General features: G+C 37.4%; 1 protein-coding gene across 2 annotated transcripts in view; it reads right to left on the bottom strand.

Moving 5' to 3' along the window:
- Window positions 1-636: 636 nt before the first annotated feature.
- Window positions 637-22,402, bottom strand: part of MRPS5 (mitochondrial ribosomal protein S5) — a 33,771-nt gene continuing 12,005 nt past the window's right edge. Inside the window, exons 6-12 of one of the 2 annotated variants that reach the window (XR_014494363.1) lie at window positions 9,844-9,934; window positions 7,643-7,689; window positions 6,736-6,793; window positions 5,924-5,986; window positions 4,632-4,768; window positions 1,330-3,499; window positions 637-919 (exon numbers count right to left, since the gene is read on the bottom strand). Coding sequence is in view for 1 of the 2 variants with exons in the window: in XM_083379348.1 (XP_083235474.1) it covers window positions 3,278-3,499; window positions 4,632-4,768; window positions 5,924-5,986; window positions 6,736-6,793; window positions 7,643-7,689; window positions 9,844-9,934 (618 nt within the window). In the remaining variant the exon portion in view is untranslated. Of the gene's footprint in view, window positions 3,500-4,631; window positions 4,769-5,923; window positions 5,987-6,735; window positions 6,794-7,642; window positions 7,690-9,843; window positions 9,935-22,402 lie in introns of both variants that reach the window. The other variant, XM_083379348.1, reaches the window with a different exon arrangement.

The following is a 22,402-nucleotide window of genomic DNA, read 5'->3' on the forward strand; positions in this document are numbered from 1 at the left end:
ATGCAACTGTCAAGATGCCTGCATTTTATTTGAACTGTCTCATTTATCGGAACTATGACAGCAACATTTTGTGGAAAATGTTATGCATACAAGCTGGGAAATGCATTTCAGTTAATTGATCCTGGCACTTGATCTCATTATGATTTTCTTGCTTGCTATGGATACCTAGTCTGAGGAATTTCTGAGTAAACAAAAGTTTGGAGGTTGACAATCTATTTTTCAAATTAAAGGTTTTTAATCAAAGAATTTAAGACTTACAATTTCAGAGATATGGAATCTCTGATAGAAGACAACTCACTTATATCTAGTTTTTTAAAAAAAATAAAAACAAAGCAGATCCTCTCCATATTTTTCTGGGAAAAGTATACTTAAGCCAATTGAATTTTGTAAGTGCACACATATTCCCATTAACCTGTAACTGTACTTACAAAAGTAGCATTCGTGGACATAATTTAAGGATTCTAGTTTGGGAAAGAAAAGATAAAAAAGTGTTTCAGTGTGCTTCATTTTCTTGTCCACAATTTTGAGAAAAGGTAGGCTGACACCTTCTGGACACAGTTGTGCTACAGCTGAGTTGGTAGAGACTTGTAGATTTCTAGTGTGTTGGATTCCAGTAGAGACCTTAACCCATGTGTTATCAGTTGTATTTTTAAAAGTTCACTTATTTTATTATGTTTATATGACATCTTACAATCAAAGTCATCTTGGCAACTTACAGTAAAAGAAAACTGAATATTTAAATATAAATATCTTCTGCAACCAAAAATGCCAAGCACACAAATTTGAATTATAATTAACATAGGCACACTTACTTTCACTCAAAGATGGATTGAACTGGGTTAGATGAGAGGTAGAGAAATAGTATGCCTGAATATTCTCTAATGTGAGTAAAACAGTCGAATCACATTAAGGGCCAGAACTAAATTTTACACACACACACACACACACACAGAGAGAGAGAGAGAGAGAGAGAGAGAGAGAGAGAGAGAGAGAGAGAGAGAGAGAGAGAAAGAGAGAGAGAGAGAGAGAGAGAGAGAGGGAGGGAGAGAGGGAGGGAGAGAGAGAGAGACTGAATTTTAATTCAATATAGTTACTGTTCATTCATGTATGAACGAATTCCTCTTGTATTAAAAGGATCAATTTGCAGGGGGTGGTTGCACCCAAGTCTTTCATGTAGTACCTGAGGCTCAGGGTATGCACATCTGATACTAGAGGAAGCACTGGTTTGTAACAGGTATTCTTCAAAAACAAAATAGGAAAAACCAAGTGTGTGTGTGTGTGTGTGTGTGTGTAAGGGGGGGAATGTGTTTATCAGCATCTCTACTGTACCTCCCAAATCTTCATAGAGAACACCAAAATGTTGGGATAAATGCTGATCATAAGCCTGAAGCTTCTGCATGAATGCTGAAGAAGCAGCAAAAGTCATCTCTTCTGAGACTAGCAAAGAAATATCACAGAACGTAGCAAGAGAACTGGAGTTTGTCTCTGCTTGTTTTACAGAAGACTAATGAATTTGGACAGACTGGTAATTTTGATGAATTTATTTCCAAAACTATACAAAGCTTTGTATTTTCCAAGTGACACACTAAAGCATTTATTGTTTGAATGACACATTTAAAACAGCTTTGTTTCAGCTAAAATAAATGGGGAAAGAGGAAGGAGGAAACTGTTGATGTTACCTTTTAAAGCCAGCTAAACCATTACAAGCATATATACTGCATCCTCTAAGAAGAAAAGATGACTTTTTATTGGGGTAAAGGAAGAGAATTCTCAATCAAATCGTTGTTATTAAAAATGAAAGTATATATCTGCTTGCTCTTTTATATATAAAGCAAATCTTTAGAATTCCTTTGATATATATAATTAAATTATGCAAATGAGTTTTATAATGTTAGCTAATGGTAAATTATTACTCATTTATCTGCTCAGAACATCAATATTCTTTCCTTAACCAGAAAATACCTTCTCAATGCAGTTTTTAAAAATGCGTCATCACCCAGGTAGCTATGCAATAGGAGCTAACTTGGTTGTACTAAAAAGATAACCAAATGTTTGACATTTATTCAGGATATAACATTAACATTAAATACTTTAGTCACATTTATACAGAAAAGGAGTCACTTTATGCCAGAAGCACTCTCAGCTACATAGAAGATACCACAGACTTCCTAAAAAAACACTGAATTCATTAGCAATCTTCTTTGATCATTTTAGCTACTATGGATGCTGACCTATTGTACAGCAATCTCCCTTTCAAGCCATTAGGAATATACTCAGGGCTGTCCATAAAGCATACCATCCACCAGTTCTTTTGATTTTGCACTGAACTCATAACTATTTTATCTTTGGCAACACCATATACTAGGAAATCAGGCTACAGCTATGCACACAGACTAGCTCCACAGTATGTCATCATTGTCATATTGTCTTAGGCGCTTTCTTACCTTTGACTCTCTTAAATCCTTCCTTTACCTGATATTCAGTGATGGCATTTTCATTTTCTGAATTCTCAGAAAAGAATCACTTTTCAATCAAGACTTCAAGTTCTATCCTACTATCAACCTAGACCTAGACAACTTTTTTGTCCATCACCAAAAAAGGATGCAATGTGGTGGATGTAAGTCTTAAGATTGCATGCTGATATGATTTCTTTTATTATATCAGAGCTTCCTACACTGTTTAAAACAACTCTTTAAGGTTTCAATTATATTTTTTCTCAGCCCTGAAATTGGACTTGGAGCTTTCTGCAACCAATATACATCTTCTAACATAATGATGAATGTGGCAACGAAGAGTTATCCAAAACCTGTTAATATTACTGGGACTTCTTCCAACTGTTTGTTTTGGTTCAGTATTGTCCAAGTAGTATTAAAAGCAAAATGCATGAAGTTACCTCATTCATTAAAAGCCCAAGTTTCTTACTTGAACATATAGAGATAAGTGAGGCGAAATGAAATTCAATTACAACTTTATTTTTCCATACTGTTGTTACCTTCTCCAGTTATTTGGGAAAATATTTTCTTGTCAAGAGATTTTGTAAATTCCCATTTTCCTTTACAGTTTGCATGCCACAAAATGATTGCATTTTAAATAGAGATATCAACTGAAGAAAGTTGGCTACAGTGTTTGGAATGACTAAATTACACGGACAGCAATAATCAAGGGAATTTATATGATTTTTTTCACTTCATGTGGAAACAAATATTGCCTTATGGAAACAAATATTGCCTTATTATAAGATTATGCCGGATCTTCTTCATTTTGATACCGCCCAAATCTACCAAACCGCTCTTTTGACATCAGCCCATCTACTCCTTATTCCTTGTGCTGCCTTAACTTCTTTCCATTCCAGTTTGACATCAAGAGCTGCTTCTTCTGATTCAGGATCTTCTCTGACTGGTCCATTAGGCTTTGCTACAACAATGGGCAGTGGGCCACATTCTTCACGGAATTCTACCACATAGAGCTTCTTCTTGTTTGCTAGGTTTTGATGAGTTTCCTGTTGGGATAATTCAAAGAGAAAATTCTAATCTAAGAAATACCAATTCATCAATTTTCATAATTTAGTAAACCAATAGTTTCATGGAAGGTAAAAGCTATCCTTAGCTGCTAGTTCTAACTCCTCTTTACTGTTTTTAGTATCAGACATAGTATACCTTAGCCTCAGCTTTAATCTCAATATTTTACTATAACAGGAAAGATGGACACAACAGCCTTTGTTTAAGGAAAGCCTGAAATGAAGTGTGAAAATTCAGTTTAGTGATATCTGTCATCACTGGCATTTTTACTAACAAATGAGATCCACAGATTGATTTCTACCTTTACAGATTTTCCTGGGATAAAAATTGACTGGAGGTCGGATTAACTGAGATGATTTCAGAGACATATGACAATAATGAAAGAAAGCAACCCAGTCAGAAAGCAAGCCCTACGAAGCACAAATGAGGCTGAAGAAAATACAGCAAAATTATAAAGCTGAAACTTGTTTGTTTGAAAATCCCTCAAGTTATGAATGAAATGAAAGCAGTCCCCCCCAAACAAAATTTAGTCAAAAAGGGAATGGTATGGTAAAAGTCAATATATTCCATATAGAAGGACTCAAGTTAATACATGGCACATTTCAACAATAATAGATCAGACAGCAGATGATGAGAAAACCTCTACTTGTCCAATATCCAAGACAGACTGTCACTCAAGCAGTTAACATTAGGCTACAATAAGGAACACAACTTTTTTACTTGGATTCTGATTGTCATACCTGGGCAAAACTCTTAATTGATTTAATTTCATTCACATTTAGATTGTATCAATGTTGCCCTTGTTCTGTGCCTGCTTCAAGTCTCAGCCATGGCAGTATTTTTAAGAACAAATACAATCCATCTTTGGATTGTGATAAATTCATTTTTAATCAAAATTGGAGAAAATTATCATACTCCACAAACTATGTTTAGGAGATTGAGAAACTATTTTCTGGTATTCACTTTAAATTTATTTATTTATTAATTAATTTCCTCCCTGTACCTTCCCACTGCACTATGGGAAGGAACAGTTCATAAAATATCATTAAAATACAGGTCCAAGTTAATATTTTTAACATACTGAGAAGCATGTGCTAGTCACTCAATTTTTACCTGATTAGCTAATCCCTTAAAGAGACATGTAGTGAGATTCAGTATATTTTTGGATCCATAAACCCTGGCATACATGTCTTTAATCCCAATCAGTTTGCAGAGTGTGATGATAGCACGGTGACAACGAAGACCATACCCTGTGAAAAACGATTTAGTAAGATTTAAATAAAAATTGCAATATTATAAACAGTAGCTATTATAACAAGTTTTTCAACTTATCTGAGGAATTTATTATTTGGGACTATCTATAATGTATTCTTGGAAGCAGGTTGGCTAAGTGCTCCAAAAAGGTGATGAGTTTCTTCCCAATACAAGAAGTGTCTGGTTTGTTGCAATTCACTTGAAACAGCAGAGCTGAATTAAATCTCCTTCAGATATTATTCACATGCCTTCCCTTTGTTCCTCCTTTGTCTTTCAAATAAACATTTTCTATGTTTATTAATTAATGTTAATTAACAGGTTTATCTGTTAAATTTGCTACTTCATGAAATTATTTAATTCAATTTTTGACAGACATATCATCTGTAAAAAGTAAATGTATTTTTAAGACCTTGATTATTCATATTTTTCCTAATATTTTGTTTGATATTAGTAATTATATTACTATGAGATCAAACAAAATAGGTATATTTGTTTAATGTGGTTATTTATTTTAAAAATGTCTACATAAGAAGGCTGCTTAAATGTGATCAATGAAATATTCTTAATACTGGAAGCCTAGTGGCATGTTGGTTGTAAAATGGAATGTAGAATCATTTTCTTCATAGACTTATACTTATTTTTGATGCAATTATTCTACTGTCTCTTTCATTGAGAATAATAGTCCTCTTATATTTTCCAACAGAAACCTGTTTCATGTGATTACACTTATAGTTTTTAAAAATCCATGTCTGATCAAACATATTTTATTAAAAAGCTATTTTATTAAATAGCTCTTTGTGGTTATTCGAATTGCAGTGCAAATTGTCACAGCAATTGGAGAACTGTCCATTTCTCCTGACAATAGTAGATGTGCAATTTATTAAATAAGAACACTCCACTGAAATATCTTTATGAATATTTTTATCATTGATTCTTCCACAAATTTTGTGCTGTATGTTACTTTGTGGCTATAACAGACTTAATCCAAGCTGCTATCAAAGTGTTTAAAAGAAAATTAAAGCCATTTAATTGAGTAGATCACTCTGGAGTCCAAACTGGATAAATATTAGCTGACTCTGATACAGATAATACTATGATTTTTTCCCCATAATAGAAATTCCCAATTTCTATGCAAATTTTCTTTTACTCACCTTTGTTTTGCTTCTTCATCCGAATTGTCGTTTTCTTAAAAGTGGTTGCAACATCATGGTAAACTAAAATAAAAACAAAATATTGCTAAATAAGTATTTTGAATCCCCTCTGATCTCAATGCATAATTTTAAGCATGTTTAATGTTTGTTCACAGAAAATCTACTTCTTAGACAGAAAGTACCACAGCACTGGAAATAGAAACATTTTCATTTGTTGAGTGCACACTGCTTTGAAACTTGTCTGAAGAGCAATTTGTACAGTATTTAGATCTTTAACAATATGGCATCAGAATAAAAACCAAGTATTGCTTTTCTGGTTCTAAATCTTAAGAAAATACAAAGCTTTTGCTTTTCTACTGCTAGGGTAATATAACTAAGAAGACAGTTTGGACCAATCCACAAATTGGTGCAATTAATTTATGTTTGTGTGTATATCTTTCAGAATATCAAGGCATATTCTGAAAGAAAAGGCAAAATAATCTTGCTAAAGCTAGTCGGATGTTGATAATCTCAGGGATGGGAGAGGAGTGTGCCTAGGGAACAACTGCAGGCATCCCTGACATTTTCTAATGAATTTGGATAAATTCGTGCAAAAGAATGAATGGGTATGAGATTGAATAATACAGCTATTCATACATGTGGCCAAAAGAAAAATTTCAGATGGGGCGTATTAAGCAGTCTAATTTTGCAAGTTCATGAAATTTGGATTTTGAGACAAATGGAAGATATAAATAGCTTTACAATATCTGGGGGAAAATACTGTAACTAGCTCACTTTTAAAATTTCAATTAAAATATATTTCTAATACTTACTTGTATGATCTTCATATCTTTCAACATATTGTAAATGGCGAATAGCTTTGTTCTTTGCCTGGGGAAAGAATATTATTTTAAAAAATTAAAAATCATTAAGAAAATGTACGAACTCAATTTTAAAACTAAGTTACAGGAATGATAAAAGAAAATATTAAACTTGCTTCTGGGCCAATTATAAACTACAATCTAGTACTTAATTCAATTAAAAGAATCAAAATGATAGCTGGAAGTACCACCTACTGTTGTTAATATTCTTATTGTTAATATTGTTATTGTTAATATATACTCTCTCCTGTGCTGTACTTTTAATAACTTTTTATATTTTTAATAATGCTTGTTTTACAACATTTATTTTTTATTTAATTGCTGTACACCATTTAGGAGTCACTTTTTGTGAAATGGGTGATTATGTACATTTGCTAAATAAATAAAATCTACTACATGTAACAAATTCTTCCAGATTATTTCCTATAAGATGACATTTTAATAATTTGGGTCTATCTATCTCTTGAGTATCAGCCTATGTGCAGCAACAGGAATTGAGTGAATCTTTGCCACAAGTGGCAGCAGCGAATAAGAACATTTTCTTGACTAACAAGGGGTTCCCATCCACACCATTGTATCCATCTTGCACATGTCAGTTCATAGTCTTTATGAATGATGTTTATGGAATTCATAATGAAAAGGTCACCTGAAGGACAGAGTATTTTGCATCCAAGTTCAGTGTCTGCCAAGTGTAGATAAAAGCAGCAAATAGAACGTGATAGGAATGGTTGTTTATCGGAAACCATGATCAGAGGTATTTAACATTTTCACAGAAGAATATAAACACAGAATTATACCAAAACCATGGAAATATAGACTTTAATAACAAGAGATGGTGTTAAGATTTTACATTACATACTTTTCTTAGTGCATTCTTCATGTGAGATGCTTTTCCTAGAGCAAAACCTGATAAATACAAATGGGCTGTTAGGAAACAATCACCACAAATGAAAGCTTGCAAAAAACCCTCCTATATATAGTGCCAATGTTTTTTATATGAGAAGATTCTCACCCCCAGGCTGCCCATCATCTTGGTTCTTAACTTTTATACTTTTTATTCTAATTTTAATTGTTTTAAGTACTTTTTAATTTTTTATTTAATTGTATGTCACCCAGAGTTTCTGTATTAGTAAGATGGGCAGCACAGAAATTTAATACAGGCATACATTACATACAGTACCAAGCCCCCTTCCACTACCCCATTAAATATGCTCCTTGATTAATCTAAGGTCCAGTTTTTATTCAGCAAAAGTCTGAGTGTCATAAGGATTTTTAATTATATTTATAATAAATGATTGTTAGCATGTAAAAAAATTATAAATAGTAAGGGAATCTAACAGACGAATGTGGCTAATTTTATTGGCTTTGTTGCTGGGCGGTATTTTTGTTCTGAACGTAAATAGGCCCCTGATGCTGAGCTTTAAAATCTGGGTTGTGCTGCTGCTACAAAACAGATTATTTCCAAGAAGACTGCTGACAAGATTTAGAAAGCTTCCTTCCCTGTTTCTTCAGTCTTTGCCAGATTTAGACAATGCTGTGTTGTTTCTACATTTCTGTCCTAACAGAAAACCTCTCTCTTTTATTTCCTGGGTGACTAACTCATATATGACATACATTGCACACATTTCAATTCTACAAGGAAAAATGGGGCAAAAGCAAATAATGGGGCTATATGAAACCAAATGGTAAGAAATAATGAAAACAGCATCACAGGTGAGATGAAAGCCGGAGATAACTTCAAAAAATAGAGGGGGGGGGGGAAAATCTGAAGAGGCTGCTGCTGGCCTGATACCACAAAGTAAAGATAGTTAAAAGCTCATTCATTTCTCTATCCTTCAGTATGTTCTTATATCTGAAGTGCTGGGGTTAATAGAGAACAATCTTCCATGCTGCTATGAACAGCATCAATTTTCAATCAAACTTGTTTAACGGGAGCAAGAACAACCTTATTACATACAAGGAAACAGCATTAACACAGGCTTGATGTGATTCTATTTTATTTATTTTATTTTATTTTATTAAATTTATATACTGCCCTATTCCCGGAGGACTCAGGGCGGTGTACAGGGAAGATTAAAACAAACATACAAAAATTAAAATCAGATTAAAACAATTAATTAAATAAAGTCCCCGAAATTTAAAACTAAAGCCTAATAAAATTAAAACCCCTCAGCCTGGGCCAGACAGCTCAAAGAGCCAAGTTTTCAGGTCCCTGCGGAATGAGCGAAGGTCGGGGGCAGTCCTAAGTTCCATGGGGAGCTGGTTCCATAGGGCCGGCGTGCCCACAGAGAACGCTCTTCCCCTGGGAATAACCCGCCGGCATTCCCTAACCGGCGGTATCCTGAGAAGGCCCTCCCTGTGGGAGCGCGCGGGACGAAGGGAGCTTGATGCCGGCAACAGGTGTTCCCTCAGATAACCCGGACCCAAGCCATTTAGGGCTTTATAGGTCATCACCAGCATCTTGAATCTCACCCGAAGCGCAACCGGAAGCCAATGCAGCTCGCGGAGTAGAGGTGTTACATGGGAGTATCGGGAAGCCCCCATCACAACTCGCGCGGCCGCATTCTGCACCAGTTGAAGCCTCCGAGTGGTCCTCAAGGGCAGCCCCATGTAGAGAGCGTTGCAGTAGTCTAAACGGGAGGTCACGAGTGCATGAGTGACTGTGCGTAGGGCATCTCGGTCCAGATAGGGTCGCAACTGGCGCACCAGGCGAACCTGGGCAAAAGCCCCCCTGGTCATTCTCCATCTTCCTACAGAATAATATTCATAGCAAGTCCATTGCAATATACGTTCAAGGTTCAGGGTGCCTGCTCAACCACACCCAACGCTATCGTTTCACAAACCTTAAATTTATTGGGATCTTCTGCACCTCGGCATAAGTCTGGAAAGTTAGAGCAGACACACAAGTTATTTGTGCTCTTCTCTAATTCTAAAAGATGCTTGCCTGAAGCAATATCTCCCAAACGTTAGTACATTCAACAAAAGGAAGTTTCTACCTCTACTGGAAGGGATTATCTATAGCTTCCATGCTTTGAGTCATTTATTGGAGGAGTTACTTACCAGCCGATCCTTTTCCATTGCCAACAGCCACAAGGGCCCTCATAGACCTTTTTCGGCCTTCATTTGCAGTCATGTTAAATACGGATCTTACCTGAATGAAAAGATAGCCATTAATTTATTCAATTTATTTAGATTGACTCAGTAACATATATTCTTATTTTTTAAACACAAACACTATAGTAATTTGTTATTTCCCCCCCCCCCTCCCAATGATTTGGGTTTGGAGGGAAGTTACTCATTTGAGAAGCAAATGCCTGCAAGAATTATACTCTTTTTCTGAGGTAGAGATGAGATCTGGGATCTTTGGTGCTCTCTGAACGTGTTTATTCTCTTTCAGAGTTTCATTACCCAAACTAGGTAACTAATGAAACATCTGCAAGAAAATTTATAGGCTGCTCTAACTGACAGACTCTAGGCAGGGCATTTAGTCACACACACAGAAAAAAGAAGTACAACACAGACCTGATTAAAAGCTCTAATAATAATAGTTTAAAAATCCAGCAGTATGTGGATCGACTGCAGCAGTATGTGGATCAAGAACTACCAGAAGTACAGGCAGGATTTCGAAGAGGCAGAGGAACTAGAGATCAAATTGCTAACATACGCTGGATCATGGAGAAAGCTAGAGAGTTCCAGAAAAACATCTACTTCTGCTTCATTGACTATGCTAAAGCCTTTGATTGTGTGGATCATAACAAACTCTGGCAAGTCCTTAAAGAGATGGGCATACCAGACCATCTTATTTGTCTCTTGAGAAACCTATATGCGGGCCAAGAAGCAACAGTGAGAACTGGACACGGAACCACTGATTGGTTCAAAATTGGGAAAGGAGTCCGGCAAGGCTGTATACTGTCGCCCGGCCTATTTAACTTATATGCAGAGCACATCATGAGAAAGGTAGGGCTAGATGAATCAAAAGTTGGAATTAAGATTGCCGGAAGAAACATCAACAACCTAAGATATGCAGATGATACCACTCTAATGGCAGAAAGTGAAGAAGAACTAAAGAGCCTTTTGTTGCGGGTGAAGAAGGAGAGTGCAAAACTTGGGTTGAAACTAAACATTAAGAAAACCAAGATCATGGCATCTGGCCCTCTCAATTCCTGGCAAATAGATGGGGAAGAAATGGAGGTAGTGACAGATTTTATTTTCCTGGGCTCCAAGATCACTGCAGATGGGGACTGTAGCCAAGAAATTAAAAGACGCTTGCTCCTCGGGAGGAAAGCCATGACAAATCTAGACAGCACACTAAAAAGCAGAGACATCACCCTGTCAACAAAAGTGCGTATAGTCAAGGCTATGGTCTTCCCAGTTGCAATGTATGGCAGTGAAAGCTGGACCATAAGAAAGGCTGAGCGCCAAAGAATTGAAGCCTTTGAACTATGGTGCTGGAGAAGACTCCTGCGAGTTCCTTGGACTGCAAGGCGATCAAACCGGTCAGTCCTAGAGGAGATCAACCCTGACTACTCTTTAGAAGGCCAGATCCTGAAGCTAAAACTCAAATACTTTGGCCACCTAATGAGAAGGAAGGACTCACTGGAGAAGAGCCTAATGCTGGGAAAGGTTGAGGGCAATAGAAGAAGGGGACGACAGAGAATGAGGTGGCTGGATGGAGTCATTGAAGCAGTAGGTGTGAGCTTAGATGGACTCCAAAAGATGGTAGAGGACAGGAAGGGCTGGAGGAACATTGTCCATAGGGTCGCGATGGGTCGGACACGACTTCGCAACTAACAACAACAAAAATCCCACTGGTCCCCAATGACTAATTGCCATAATGGCCAAGTGCCTCAACCACCAAGGAAAGTAATGGTAAGAAAAATCAATTCCAGGTATCAAAATGCTGCCTGTCTCTATTGGAATGGCACTGCTATTAGATATAACTTGTATTAACATCATCTAATACAGTAGAAGGTTTTTCACACTGTGTTCCCCAGAAGCCTGCCCTTCCACAAGACCTTGATTGGGTTCCATGGGAAAGTAAAGGTAAAAAACCCCCCATCCAAATGCAGTTAATTTTTCTATCACTAGTTTTTGCCTCTTAATCAGGTGTTCTGGGGACTTAAAAAAACTACCACAACCTGAAAAGGTTTAAAACTCTTTGCACTACTGGATATGTTTTAGATATTTTTTTTACAGGTAGTCCTTGACTTACAACCATCCATTTAATGATCGTCCCAAATTACAATGGTATTGAAAAGAGCGACTTATGACCAATTTTCACAATTATGACTGTTGCAGCATCCCCATGGTCACGTAATCAGAATTTGGCTAGTTAGCAACTGGCTCACAGTTATGATGGCTGCAGTGTCTCAGGGTCCTACGATCATCTTTTGCAACCTTCTGACAAGTAAAGTCAATGGGGAACCCAGATTCACTTAACAACTGGGTTGTTAACAATTGCAGTGCTTCATTTAAAAACTGTTGCAAGAAAGGTTGTGAAATGGGACAAAAATCACTTAACTGTTTTGCTTAGCAACAAAAATTGTGGTCCTAAGTCTACCTGTGTAAGCAAGTGATCAACAGGTTTAAGATATCAGTGTGATGTGCTATTGTAGCCTTATGTTTTATGGTGCTTGGAGTCACCAACATTTTGTACAATATCTAAATGTTAACCTGAATAAAGTAGAGCTTGTATATGCATTTTTATGGAAAAAGGGGATATTTAAAAAAGGAAAAAAGATCCACATATGGACAATTTGCAAGATATGCCCTCTGTGGTAACACTAAAATCTATTGTAAAGCAAAACTTGTGTCAACAGAACTTTGCTAGCATGTTTCTTAAGATCATACACTGATTTATGGGAGGAAAATGTAAGGCTTTCATATTATCAGAAAAGATGTTGTCTGAATCCCTCTATGGCATTGGCTCTTAAATTGTTTGATCCAATTGCCCCTTTCTAGTCTCAAATAATGTCATTTTCCTCACACAAACAGTTTTATCTGTAGTTTTGTCCGAGTGTTTGGATCCTTGAGTCACAAACTAGCCATAACAAACTACCCCAGAATATGCCTTAGGGGTAATTGCTCCTGCTTTAAGAACCACTGCTCTAAGATTGTGCAAAGTCTGCACAAGTACAGAACAGCTCCAACTTCCCAACTCTGGATTAAATGTCAGAGCAGCATGTGTTCCTTAAACAAATCTGGAAACAATGTTCACCATGAATAATGTTAACCAAGACTTCTTATTAAATCAGGGTTGAAAGATTAGCACATTCTAACTAGAAGTAGACAGGGCTGCTATGGACTGAGAGAACACAATTCCATGGACTACTCGGTATTTCTTAAAATGTTGCATTTGTATTAAGACTGCAGACAAACCGGGGAATGAAAAGGCAGGAGAGCAAGGCTCCTTTCTTCCTTTTCCAGCAGATGGCAAAAGCAGCACACAGACAAAAAAGTCAGCTAAAAAGTGGCTGTCTTAAAAAAAAATACCCATGTCAGCTGTTTTTGTGCAGCACTGAAAAGAAAATGTGCCCGGTCACCCATCACAATCACAGCTATCACATCTCTCTCAAAATTCCATAGAGACTTTTCAAGCTTGGTCACACGTACAGACACCATGGACTGGCACTACTTTTTTCCATTCACGGAGCACTGTGGCAATTTGTTTGCTTCCCTCCGCTTTGTAGGAAAAGAAAATAGCTCGGTGCATAATTGCTTTGCTAAGGAATTTATCATTCTTACAGATATGAAAAAAAGCCTTTACTTTGGCTTCAGTGCTACCATGTCCTTGAGGATGCAGGTAACTTCGTGCTAAACATAATCACTGAGGAGTCTAATACCCTCCGTTCAACAAGATTTTTTACTCAGCAAATTTGTTTAGAATATACACTTTAAGGCAGGGGTCTTCAAACTCGGCCCTTTTATGACTCATGGACTTCAACTCCCAGAATTCCTCAGTCAGGCACACTGGCTGAGGAATTCTGGAATTTGAAGTCCATGAGTCATAAAAGGGCCGAGTTTGAAGACCCCTGCTTTAAGGAATGGATGATAAAAAAGAGCATGCTTGCACAGATGTATATGTAAAGGTGAAGGAGAATCACAAGTACACAGGTTATAACCAAGTTGCTACAGAACAGCATTTTTCAACCTCAGCAACTTTAAGATGTGTGGATTTCAACTCCCAGAATTCCCCAGCCAACACTTTCCTACACAAAGGACAGAACAATAAAACTACTGTACTGTGTTTTCTTTTTAAAGAATGTTCTACACTGTTGGTAACTAGAAACGTAAAACATACTAATAGACATATTTAATCCCTCTACAACTGCTAATTTGTCAATCAAAGGAAAAGTTATTTCAATAATGACAAACATCACTTCATATTGGAAATTTCTCAAAGCTCATTATAAGAAACTTTAATAACATTAGTATTACATAGTAAAGAGAGATCAGGGAAAAACTCATAAAAGGAATATCGTGTTTGTATATTTGTCTCTTTCAGGTACTGTGGAACTGTAGCCTTAAATCATGTGCACTAATTGTGACCTGGGAGGATCAAAAAAATATATATCGAGAGATATAAAATATGCTCAGTATAAGATAAACGTAATTATAGACAAAATCTGTACTCTCAAAATATAGCTGTTAGAACAGAAATAACGTGAGTTACTCTATGCTATTATAGAGCAGCAAAAGAAGTCAAAATGCTAAGGAATCTCAGCTGAAGGACTATCCCTGTTAAGAAAGTAATCACTGAAAGCATAGCAAAATCTATATACTTATACAGATCATCAGTAGGCAGTATACAACCAGTTTCATTCTATACTGTATGGGACTTGGCAGAAGTATGTACCTAAATCTTATTTTATGGGTTTCAAACCAGAAATTGAACTCCCGAACCACTGTACTACATTTAGAAGATTTCCAGCTCTGGTGCTCAGCAATACTGGAAGGGATGTGTTGACTTTAGTATATACCATTTTACATCTTTAGAAAACTTTTAATTTACCTTTGAACAAAATCCCAAGGGAACCCTTAAGCATTGCTTTTATGGCACAAGCTTAAGGTCAAAACAACATCTCTTAATGCTGGACTTAATGGCAGGCCAAATACCTTTCACCACAAATTACTTCTCTGCAAAGAACAGCCTGATGGTGTAGTCTTAGACAAAAGCTAGAAAGCTATTAACAAATACAACATCCAATATGCAGATATTTACTATCCTGTTGTATCAGCAAGACAGATTAATCAGTGTTTTCAGAAGGGTACCATTAGCATTCATTGTTCATAAAATACTAGTAATGCTGCTTTGGCATCTTTGTTCAAAAAGCAGTTTCTTCTACAGTATAATTAATTTTCAGGAAAATGCTGATTAGCGTAGGCCAACAGTCAAGCATTCTGTAGAACCATTCCCCTTATTAACAGAAATGGAAACAAAAGTAACAAAGGGTAATATACGGTAATCATATATAAGCCCCCCCACCATTAATTATACCATGGTGCCATTTCTGTTTGAATTACTATTCTATTATTATATCATTACATGTTGACATAATGTGTATATTTTTGATACAATTTGATATACGGGACGCGGTGGCTCAGTGGGTTAGGACGCTGAGCTTGTCGATCAGAAGGTCGGCAGTTTGGCGGGTCGAATCCCGAGTGCCGCGTAACAGAGTGAGCGCCTGTTACTCGTCCCAGCTTCTGCCAACCTAGCAGTTCGAAAGCACGTAAAAATGCAAGTAGAAAAATAGGGACCACTACGGTGGGAAGGTAACAGCGTTCCGTGCGCCTTCGGCGTCTAGTCATGCCGGCCACATGACCACGGAGACGTCCTCGGACAAGCGCTGGCTCTTCGGCTTTGAAACGGAGATGAGCACCGGCCCCTAGAGTGGGAAACGACTAGCACGCATGTGCGGGGGAACCTTTACCTTTACCTTTATAGAGTTGAAATATACAATTGTTTATTGAATTATGTCTGTTAGGTTCTGGCAAATTTTCTGTAACTTGCCCAGAATGTCTTTGGTTGAGTTGGATGGCTAAGCAAATGTTTAAATAGATAGATCAAAAATATTAATGAGAATATGCATATATTACAATACTGTAGCGTTCCTTGATATCTTATGGAAGTCTCTGGTTTCCTAATCACTTGCTATAGTGCTAAGTTATTATTTTGTGCTTTAATACTGCTGCTCTCAAAACTAAACACACATTTGCATCTAACGAAATGATTGCAGAACACTATGAAAGAGGGAAGGGGAGGACACAAAATTATAATAATTTTTAAAGTGCTTATAATTTAAAACTTCCTCTTCAATGAAAAACATAAGCTTAACTGTTATATTCTGAATTGTTTGCTGGCCCCTACCAACTGTATAAGAATGACTCAGTATTTAAATCATTAGTTAACAGATTTTAAGATTTTTGTGAGAACAATACATTTGTCTTAACTGACAAAAAGCTCAGCAGTAGTTTTCAAAAGCCTTGTTCATGTGCTATCTGACAACACTAATAAATCTAGACTTAGGTAACTCTGAATCAAGATACTGTAAGACGGGGCATGTTTTCTAGTACAATTTCAGACTCTTTCTCCCAATGTAACCTGCTTGATTTGTTTTTGTTATTATTTATTTAATATTATTAAATATTAAGCATCTTTGTTTAGATCCTTTACATTGTTGTAAATAGCACCTTGCTTCTATTATATTTAGAAATCATCCTTGTATTACTAATGCCTCTTTATTTTTTGGGAATGAGTACAGGTAGTGTACTGATTAGTGATCAGTTGCTTAATGACAGTTCCAAACTACAATGGGTTGCAACACCACTGCAGTCACGTGATCACATTTTGGGTGCTTGGCAACTGGCTTGCATTTATGGATGTTTGCAGGGTCCTACAGTCATGTGCCCATAATTTCCAACATTTTTTTTTGCTGGTTTCCAGCATTTACTTCTGCTTTCTGGCAAAAAAACAAAATTTGTTTAACAACTGTGGTGTTAGCTTACAACCACTGCACAAAATGTTGTACAACCAGGCATGATCACATCATGATCCCCTTAATGATGCCATGACTTACAACTTTAATTTAGGGCTCAATTACCGTTGTTAAGTTCAGCACTACCTGTAACAGATTCATTTAAAAACTGAAGTAGGTTCTCTCTTGGGAGAGAAATCAAGGTACAATTTTAAAATAGAACCAAAACTATGATGCTCTTTCTTATAAAAATTACATTTCATAGTGCATTACAATTAATTTAGTCTGAAAGCACCTCAAATAGTCTGTTCAAATGTGTTTGTGACCCATTTTCATCTATTTGTCTTAATGACTTGGCCTGTATTTTGCTGTGAGCTTTTTGGCACTCTAAAATCTTTGGATGGAAACGAAGGAGCTTCTGAGTTGCCAGTGGCATTTAAGGGCTTAACACGAAATTCTTTGCCCTAATTTTCTCTAATCTTCTTGCCAAGACATTCCCAAGCCCTGCTTTCACAATTTGGCTAGTAGAAACCTATTCATTCAAATTATGAATGGCATCAAAAGAATGGATGAGTTTTCTAGTCACTCTCTTAAGAATCTGAATTTTTGTCTCATAACATTTCCTAGGCCTTGTGACCATGGAGATAGTCTTGAAAATCTGACAGATGCTTTGCTATGATCTGTGCCTGGATTCTATCTACTTTTGAAATAGCAAGTTGCCTCAAGCTGTATATAGCGTGTGTCTGCCACCACTTGAACATATGCTCAAAAATCTCCATGACAGAGCACATGCTTTGCATTCAGATATCTCAAGTTTAATCCTTGGCTTTTTTGATTAAAAAAGGAGCCCCACTGCTACTATTAATCAATTAATTTCTAGATGCAATAGATCAAAGTTCTGGTGTAGTGCAACAAGATTCCTTTGTTCTTTCATGCTCAAGGCTGTGGAAAGGAGAAGCACCTTTATTTTGGTGGCAATCCTAACAGGAAAAAAAAGAATGATTTCTTTAGTTCTATCTTACTTGTATACATGTACTTGTACCTACATGTACATGGCCAGATGATATTAGAAGGCCTCAAAGCAGCAGCTCTATACCTTACAATGGACTTGGTGGATTCCTTTCTTTCTTTCCTTTCTGAGCAGCAGATTCACAGATATACTTTGCTAACACAACAAAAGGGCTCACACCCTGGTCGGTACCTCTTGACTCTCCTACCATCGGGTAGGAGATCTAGAAGTATAGCCAGCCGCACCAACAGGCTGAAGAACAGCTTCTATCCATGGGCTGTCAGGCTCCTGAATGGGAAATAACTCTATGTATGATTGACTTGTGAGGCCAGTGTGTTGTGGAAGTAGCTCACATGGTGTAACAAGATGGTGGGTTTGTTGTCACTGTGAGTTGTGGTGGTGGTGGGCACGAAGGGAGGCTCAGCCAATCTCAGTGATGTTGTACTTTGATAATAAAGGTTCATTCATATGTAATACTGATGGTCAGACCAAAGGCACTTTCAATACTTGATTTAGACCTGAGCCATGCAAAGCTTTTAAGCTATTTTAATGGTAGAGTTATAGGGTATAGGGTTAAAACTATATTTTTCTCCCTTCTCAATAGGTTCTCCAATAAAGCTAACTGGAAGATTTAGGACAGAACCATTCCTTTAATACTACATATTTAAGCTATAAAATTCATTACCACAGAATATGTTGATGGCCATTGATTTGGTTAGGTCTGGAAGGAAATTGGATCCATTCACAAAGGATAGAGCTATCTAGCATGAACTTAAAAACCAATTATGGGAAAAACAAGAACACTTTACCCCCGACCCAACTCCTGCTTCTGAGCCTACCCTCTTCACCCCACCTTCCCCCTCGCTATTGTTAAAAGCAAACCAATAGTCTATGATGGTCTTTGGCCTGTTCCACCAAGGCTATTCTTGCCTTTTTATGGCACTTTATTCTATTCTTTATTTTCTATTCTATTTCTTTTACAAAAAAATTGAAAGCTCATGCTTTTATTCTTTGTGGCACTGGAGGGGAAAAATAAAAAGTGAGGTAGGAATTTCTTTTCTTCTCTCATCGCTTCAAGGCAGCATATCTTGGTACTTTTATCAATTTTATTTCATCTACTTAACACTTGACCATAAGACAAACGGTCAAGAAGAGAAAAGGGTGTCAACTGCAAAGAAATCATAATCAGACTATTAACTACTAGCCTGCATGGTCGGGATTGAAACTGTAGGATCCTAGGAAAAGATGTGGCTGCTTTAAGGAATTGCAAACAGGCGATATATTTATGCTTCCACATGCTCCAGGGCACTTCTTGAAGCCTGAATCTTGAATATTATTAGTCCTAATAATTATGTCTTGAATATCAAGTACATTTATATAGCTGGTAAAAAAATCCTCACACTGTTTTAAAATTTAGTTTAAAAAAACAATACACAGAATTATAATTTAATTTACTAGAATAAATAATTCTACCAAGTAACAAGAAATCAAATTGAAATGCTAGTGGAAAAGTTTTAACATTGGATCCAGCTGTTTGCTAACTATTGTGCATGGTTAATTACATATATACAATTAAGACTGGGTCTAAATGGCAGAGAAAAAATCCCAGCAAATATTTAAGAAAGGTTTAGGAAAGTTGCATTATGTTTGATAAATTCTGATGCAAAAGCCTTGTTCTTTTTTCTAGCAAGAGCACTTCACTTTTATGGGAAATGTGGAAGTCTCTGGATACTATGTGGGCATTAGAAAGGAGGCATGTCTGATTGCAATATCCCTCTTAATAATGATCTTGGGTTGGCCTCAACATGAAGTGGCTCATAAACCTCTATTTTAGTAACTTAAATAGATCGACAAGATAGGTAATTATTCAGTGTAATGTATGTTTAAAAATTCTAAAAATGATTTAGACTACTGTGGTTTTACATGCAGAAAATATCTAACATGGATGAGTAGGGGTAAAAGGAAATTTGTTAGATTTACTTTTGAACATGTTATCCATCTAATCTGTACTTCTCAGAATAATATGTAAATTAGAATGCAATTCTACTTCAGTCTTTACAATTCTCTGAATTTTATATTGCAGTTCTTCTTGTGTAAGCCCAAATAGGTATATTTGCTTGTCTTGAGGAATATGTAAAGAACAGGCAATTGAGTTACCACAGTTCACTGAGTGACCAACGTTATGACATAACCCCCCAAGTACTTACGACAAGTCCTGAAGTTACGAACATTTGGCATTTGTTCACCCTTACAAATGACTGCAGAGGCCCCTGCCTATTTCCCCACCCCACCCCCGGGTCTCCACAGGCACTAGACCTGTGGATACTCACCTTGCAAAGATCTAGCGAGCTTTCGGTTTCTTGGCCTGATTTGGTGCTTCAGGCCTTCAGTGTGTTCGCAGAGAATGGAGGCCTAAAGTATCTTCAGATCACATGAGATCAGTAGGGCAAGATCTAGTGCTACTGTTCTCACGTGCTCTCAAGGTATTTAGGTCTCTGTTCTCTGCAAACAGAGACCTGGAGATCTGTGGCAAAAGGCTTTGCAAATGGAGGGAAGGCCTAAAGCACCGAAGTCTTTCCTCCGTTTACAAGGCCTTTTGCCATCTTTGTAAAAAGCCTTTGCTGCCGAGAATGGAGGCCGAGAGGGGTGCACACGTCACCCTGGGGCTCAGTGGCAAAGCCCTTAGGAACGGTCTTTGCTGATGTAAATGGAGACCCGGAGGAATGCGCTCCCTCTCCCGGCCTCCATTCTCGGTGGCAAAGGCTTTTTGCAAAGACGACTGGAGCCTATAGAGATCCAGTCTCTCATCCCTGCAGGCCTCAGCAAGCCTTTGCTCAAGGCAAAAATGTGGCAGAGAGGCTGGAGAGGACACAGCTCTCTTGATCACTGAGATGTACGTAAGGTAAGTGGACTGGTTGGGAAGAATGGGGGAGGGGAAAGCATGAGATATCTCAGTGGCTCGGGAGAGACCCCTATGGCAGAGGTCCCCAACCTTTTGGGCACCAAGGACCGGTTCAGTGGAGATTTTTTTCTGTGGACTGGAGGGTGCGTGGTTTTGTGTGCTACCTGCATCTCGCGGATGGAGCTTTGCTTGTTTGTGTGGACCGGTTGCTGGCATGCTCTGGCCCAGTATTGGTCTACAGACATGGGGTTGGAGACCCCTGCCCTATAGCATCACCACCCTTAGACACCTTGTGCACTTAACGACTCACGCATTTGATTAGCGAATGCGTGGGTGAAAGCAGGGAGTGATCATGTTCAAGTTATGTGATTCACTCTTATAAATCCTTGGGTTACGAATGTAATTGGCAGGCTCCATTACATTCGTAACTCGAGGATTACCTGTGTTAGTAAGACTATGTAAAAAATAATCCATGAATGATTATATACTAAGGTTATAAATAGTCAAGATTCTAACATCAGACAAAATAATAGGACGGCTGGAAAAGATAAGATGTGGTCATTTCTAAAACTCTGGTTGTTGTAATGCTGGGATGTGTGAGGAATTTACAGGGCAATTTTGCTGGGCATTTGCTTCTTGTTTAGTAGAAATTTGAATTATGTGAAGGATGAGAGAGAATGCTACAATGGGAGTATGAGTTAAAGCCACTGGTAAAGAGTGACTATGCAACACATTTAAGAAAAGAACAGGAAATCAGAAATGCAAGAACATAATCCCAAATCCAAATTCACTCAGTACCATATCACACTTAATATATCTAATGAATAAAAAAGTACTCTTAAGCGGAAAAAAGCAATGAGTTTAATGTTTTTCAAAGCAGAAAGACAAAAAATGATCTTGACCCCCTTTTATATAATTTTATTCTGGAATTCTTTTGGTTTAGATAGAATGCAGATTAATTGGAGAAGAGTCTGCTTCTATGTCTATTTCACTTTCATGCAAATAATATTTAACTTTATTAGTTTTTCAAAACTGATCAGAAATATCCTCAGTTTAAAAAATAACATCTTCAAATTATGATCTTAGTTTTTACTGATCTTGATGCAGTCAAGAATTTTTTAAAAAACAGCACAGTTTACTTCGAGATTGTTATACATTATTTCAGAATCCATTGGTCTGACAAATTCCTGTTCTATAGACCAGGCCCATACAACATGTGGCTCACCAACAGCCTTTTACAACCTGCTGGTAGTTTTTAAAAAGTCAATACATTCACTGCCATTGCGCCAAAAGACACACTGACAAGCACCTCCAATGTCTCTAGGCTTCACGGTCATTTTGCTAGCTGTCAAACAGCTGATTGGTACACCAGATGTTCCTTTGTGGCCTGTAATGATTTTTAATTTATTAATGGGATCCTTTCTCCTCTACAAGTTGAAGAGGCCTGCTACAGAGCTACTACTATCATGTTCCCCCCAAAATAAGACTCAGTCTTATATTTTTTTGCCTCTAAGAGAGTCACTAGATCTTATTTTGGGGAAAAGTCTTACCCAGTTACCTCAGGACTGCCACAGCCTGGCTTCCCGCGCCCCGAAACCGCCACTGCCCAACTTCTGCGTCTGCTCTCAGCTGCTTGTGGCAGGATACCACATGGTGCATCCTCGAACAACCAGATGGCGGGACGGAGTGGGCGGGGCCTTAACCAGGGGTTATTTTGGTGTAGGGTTTATA

The sequence above is a fragment of the Vipera ursinii genome, assembly GCF_947247035.1.
Source record: "Vipera ursinii genome assembly, chromosome: 1".
NCBI lineage: Eukaryota > Metazoa > Chordata > Lepidosauria > Squamata > Viperidae > Vipera > Vipera ursinii.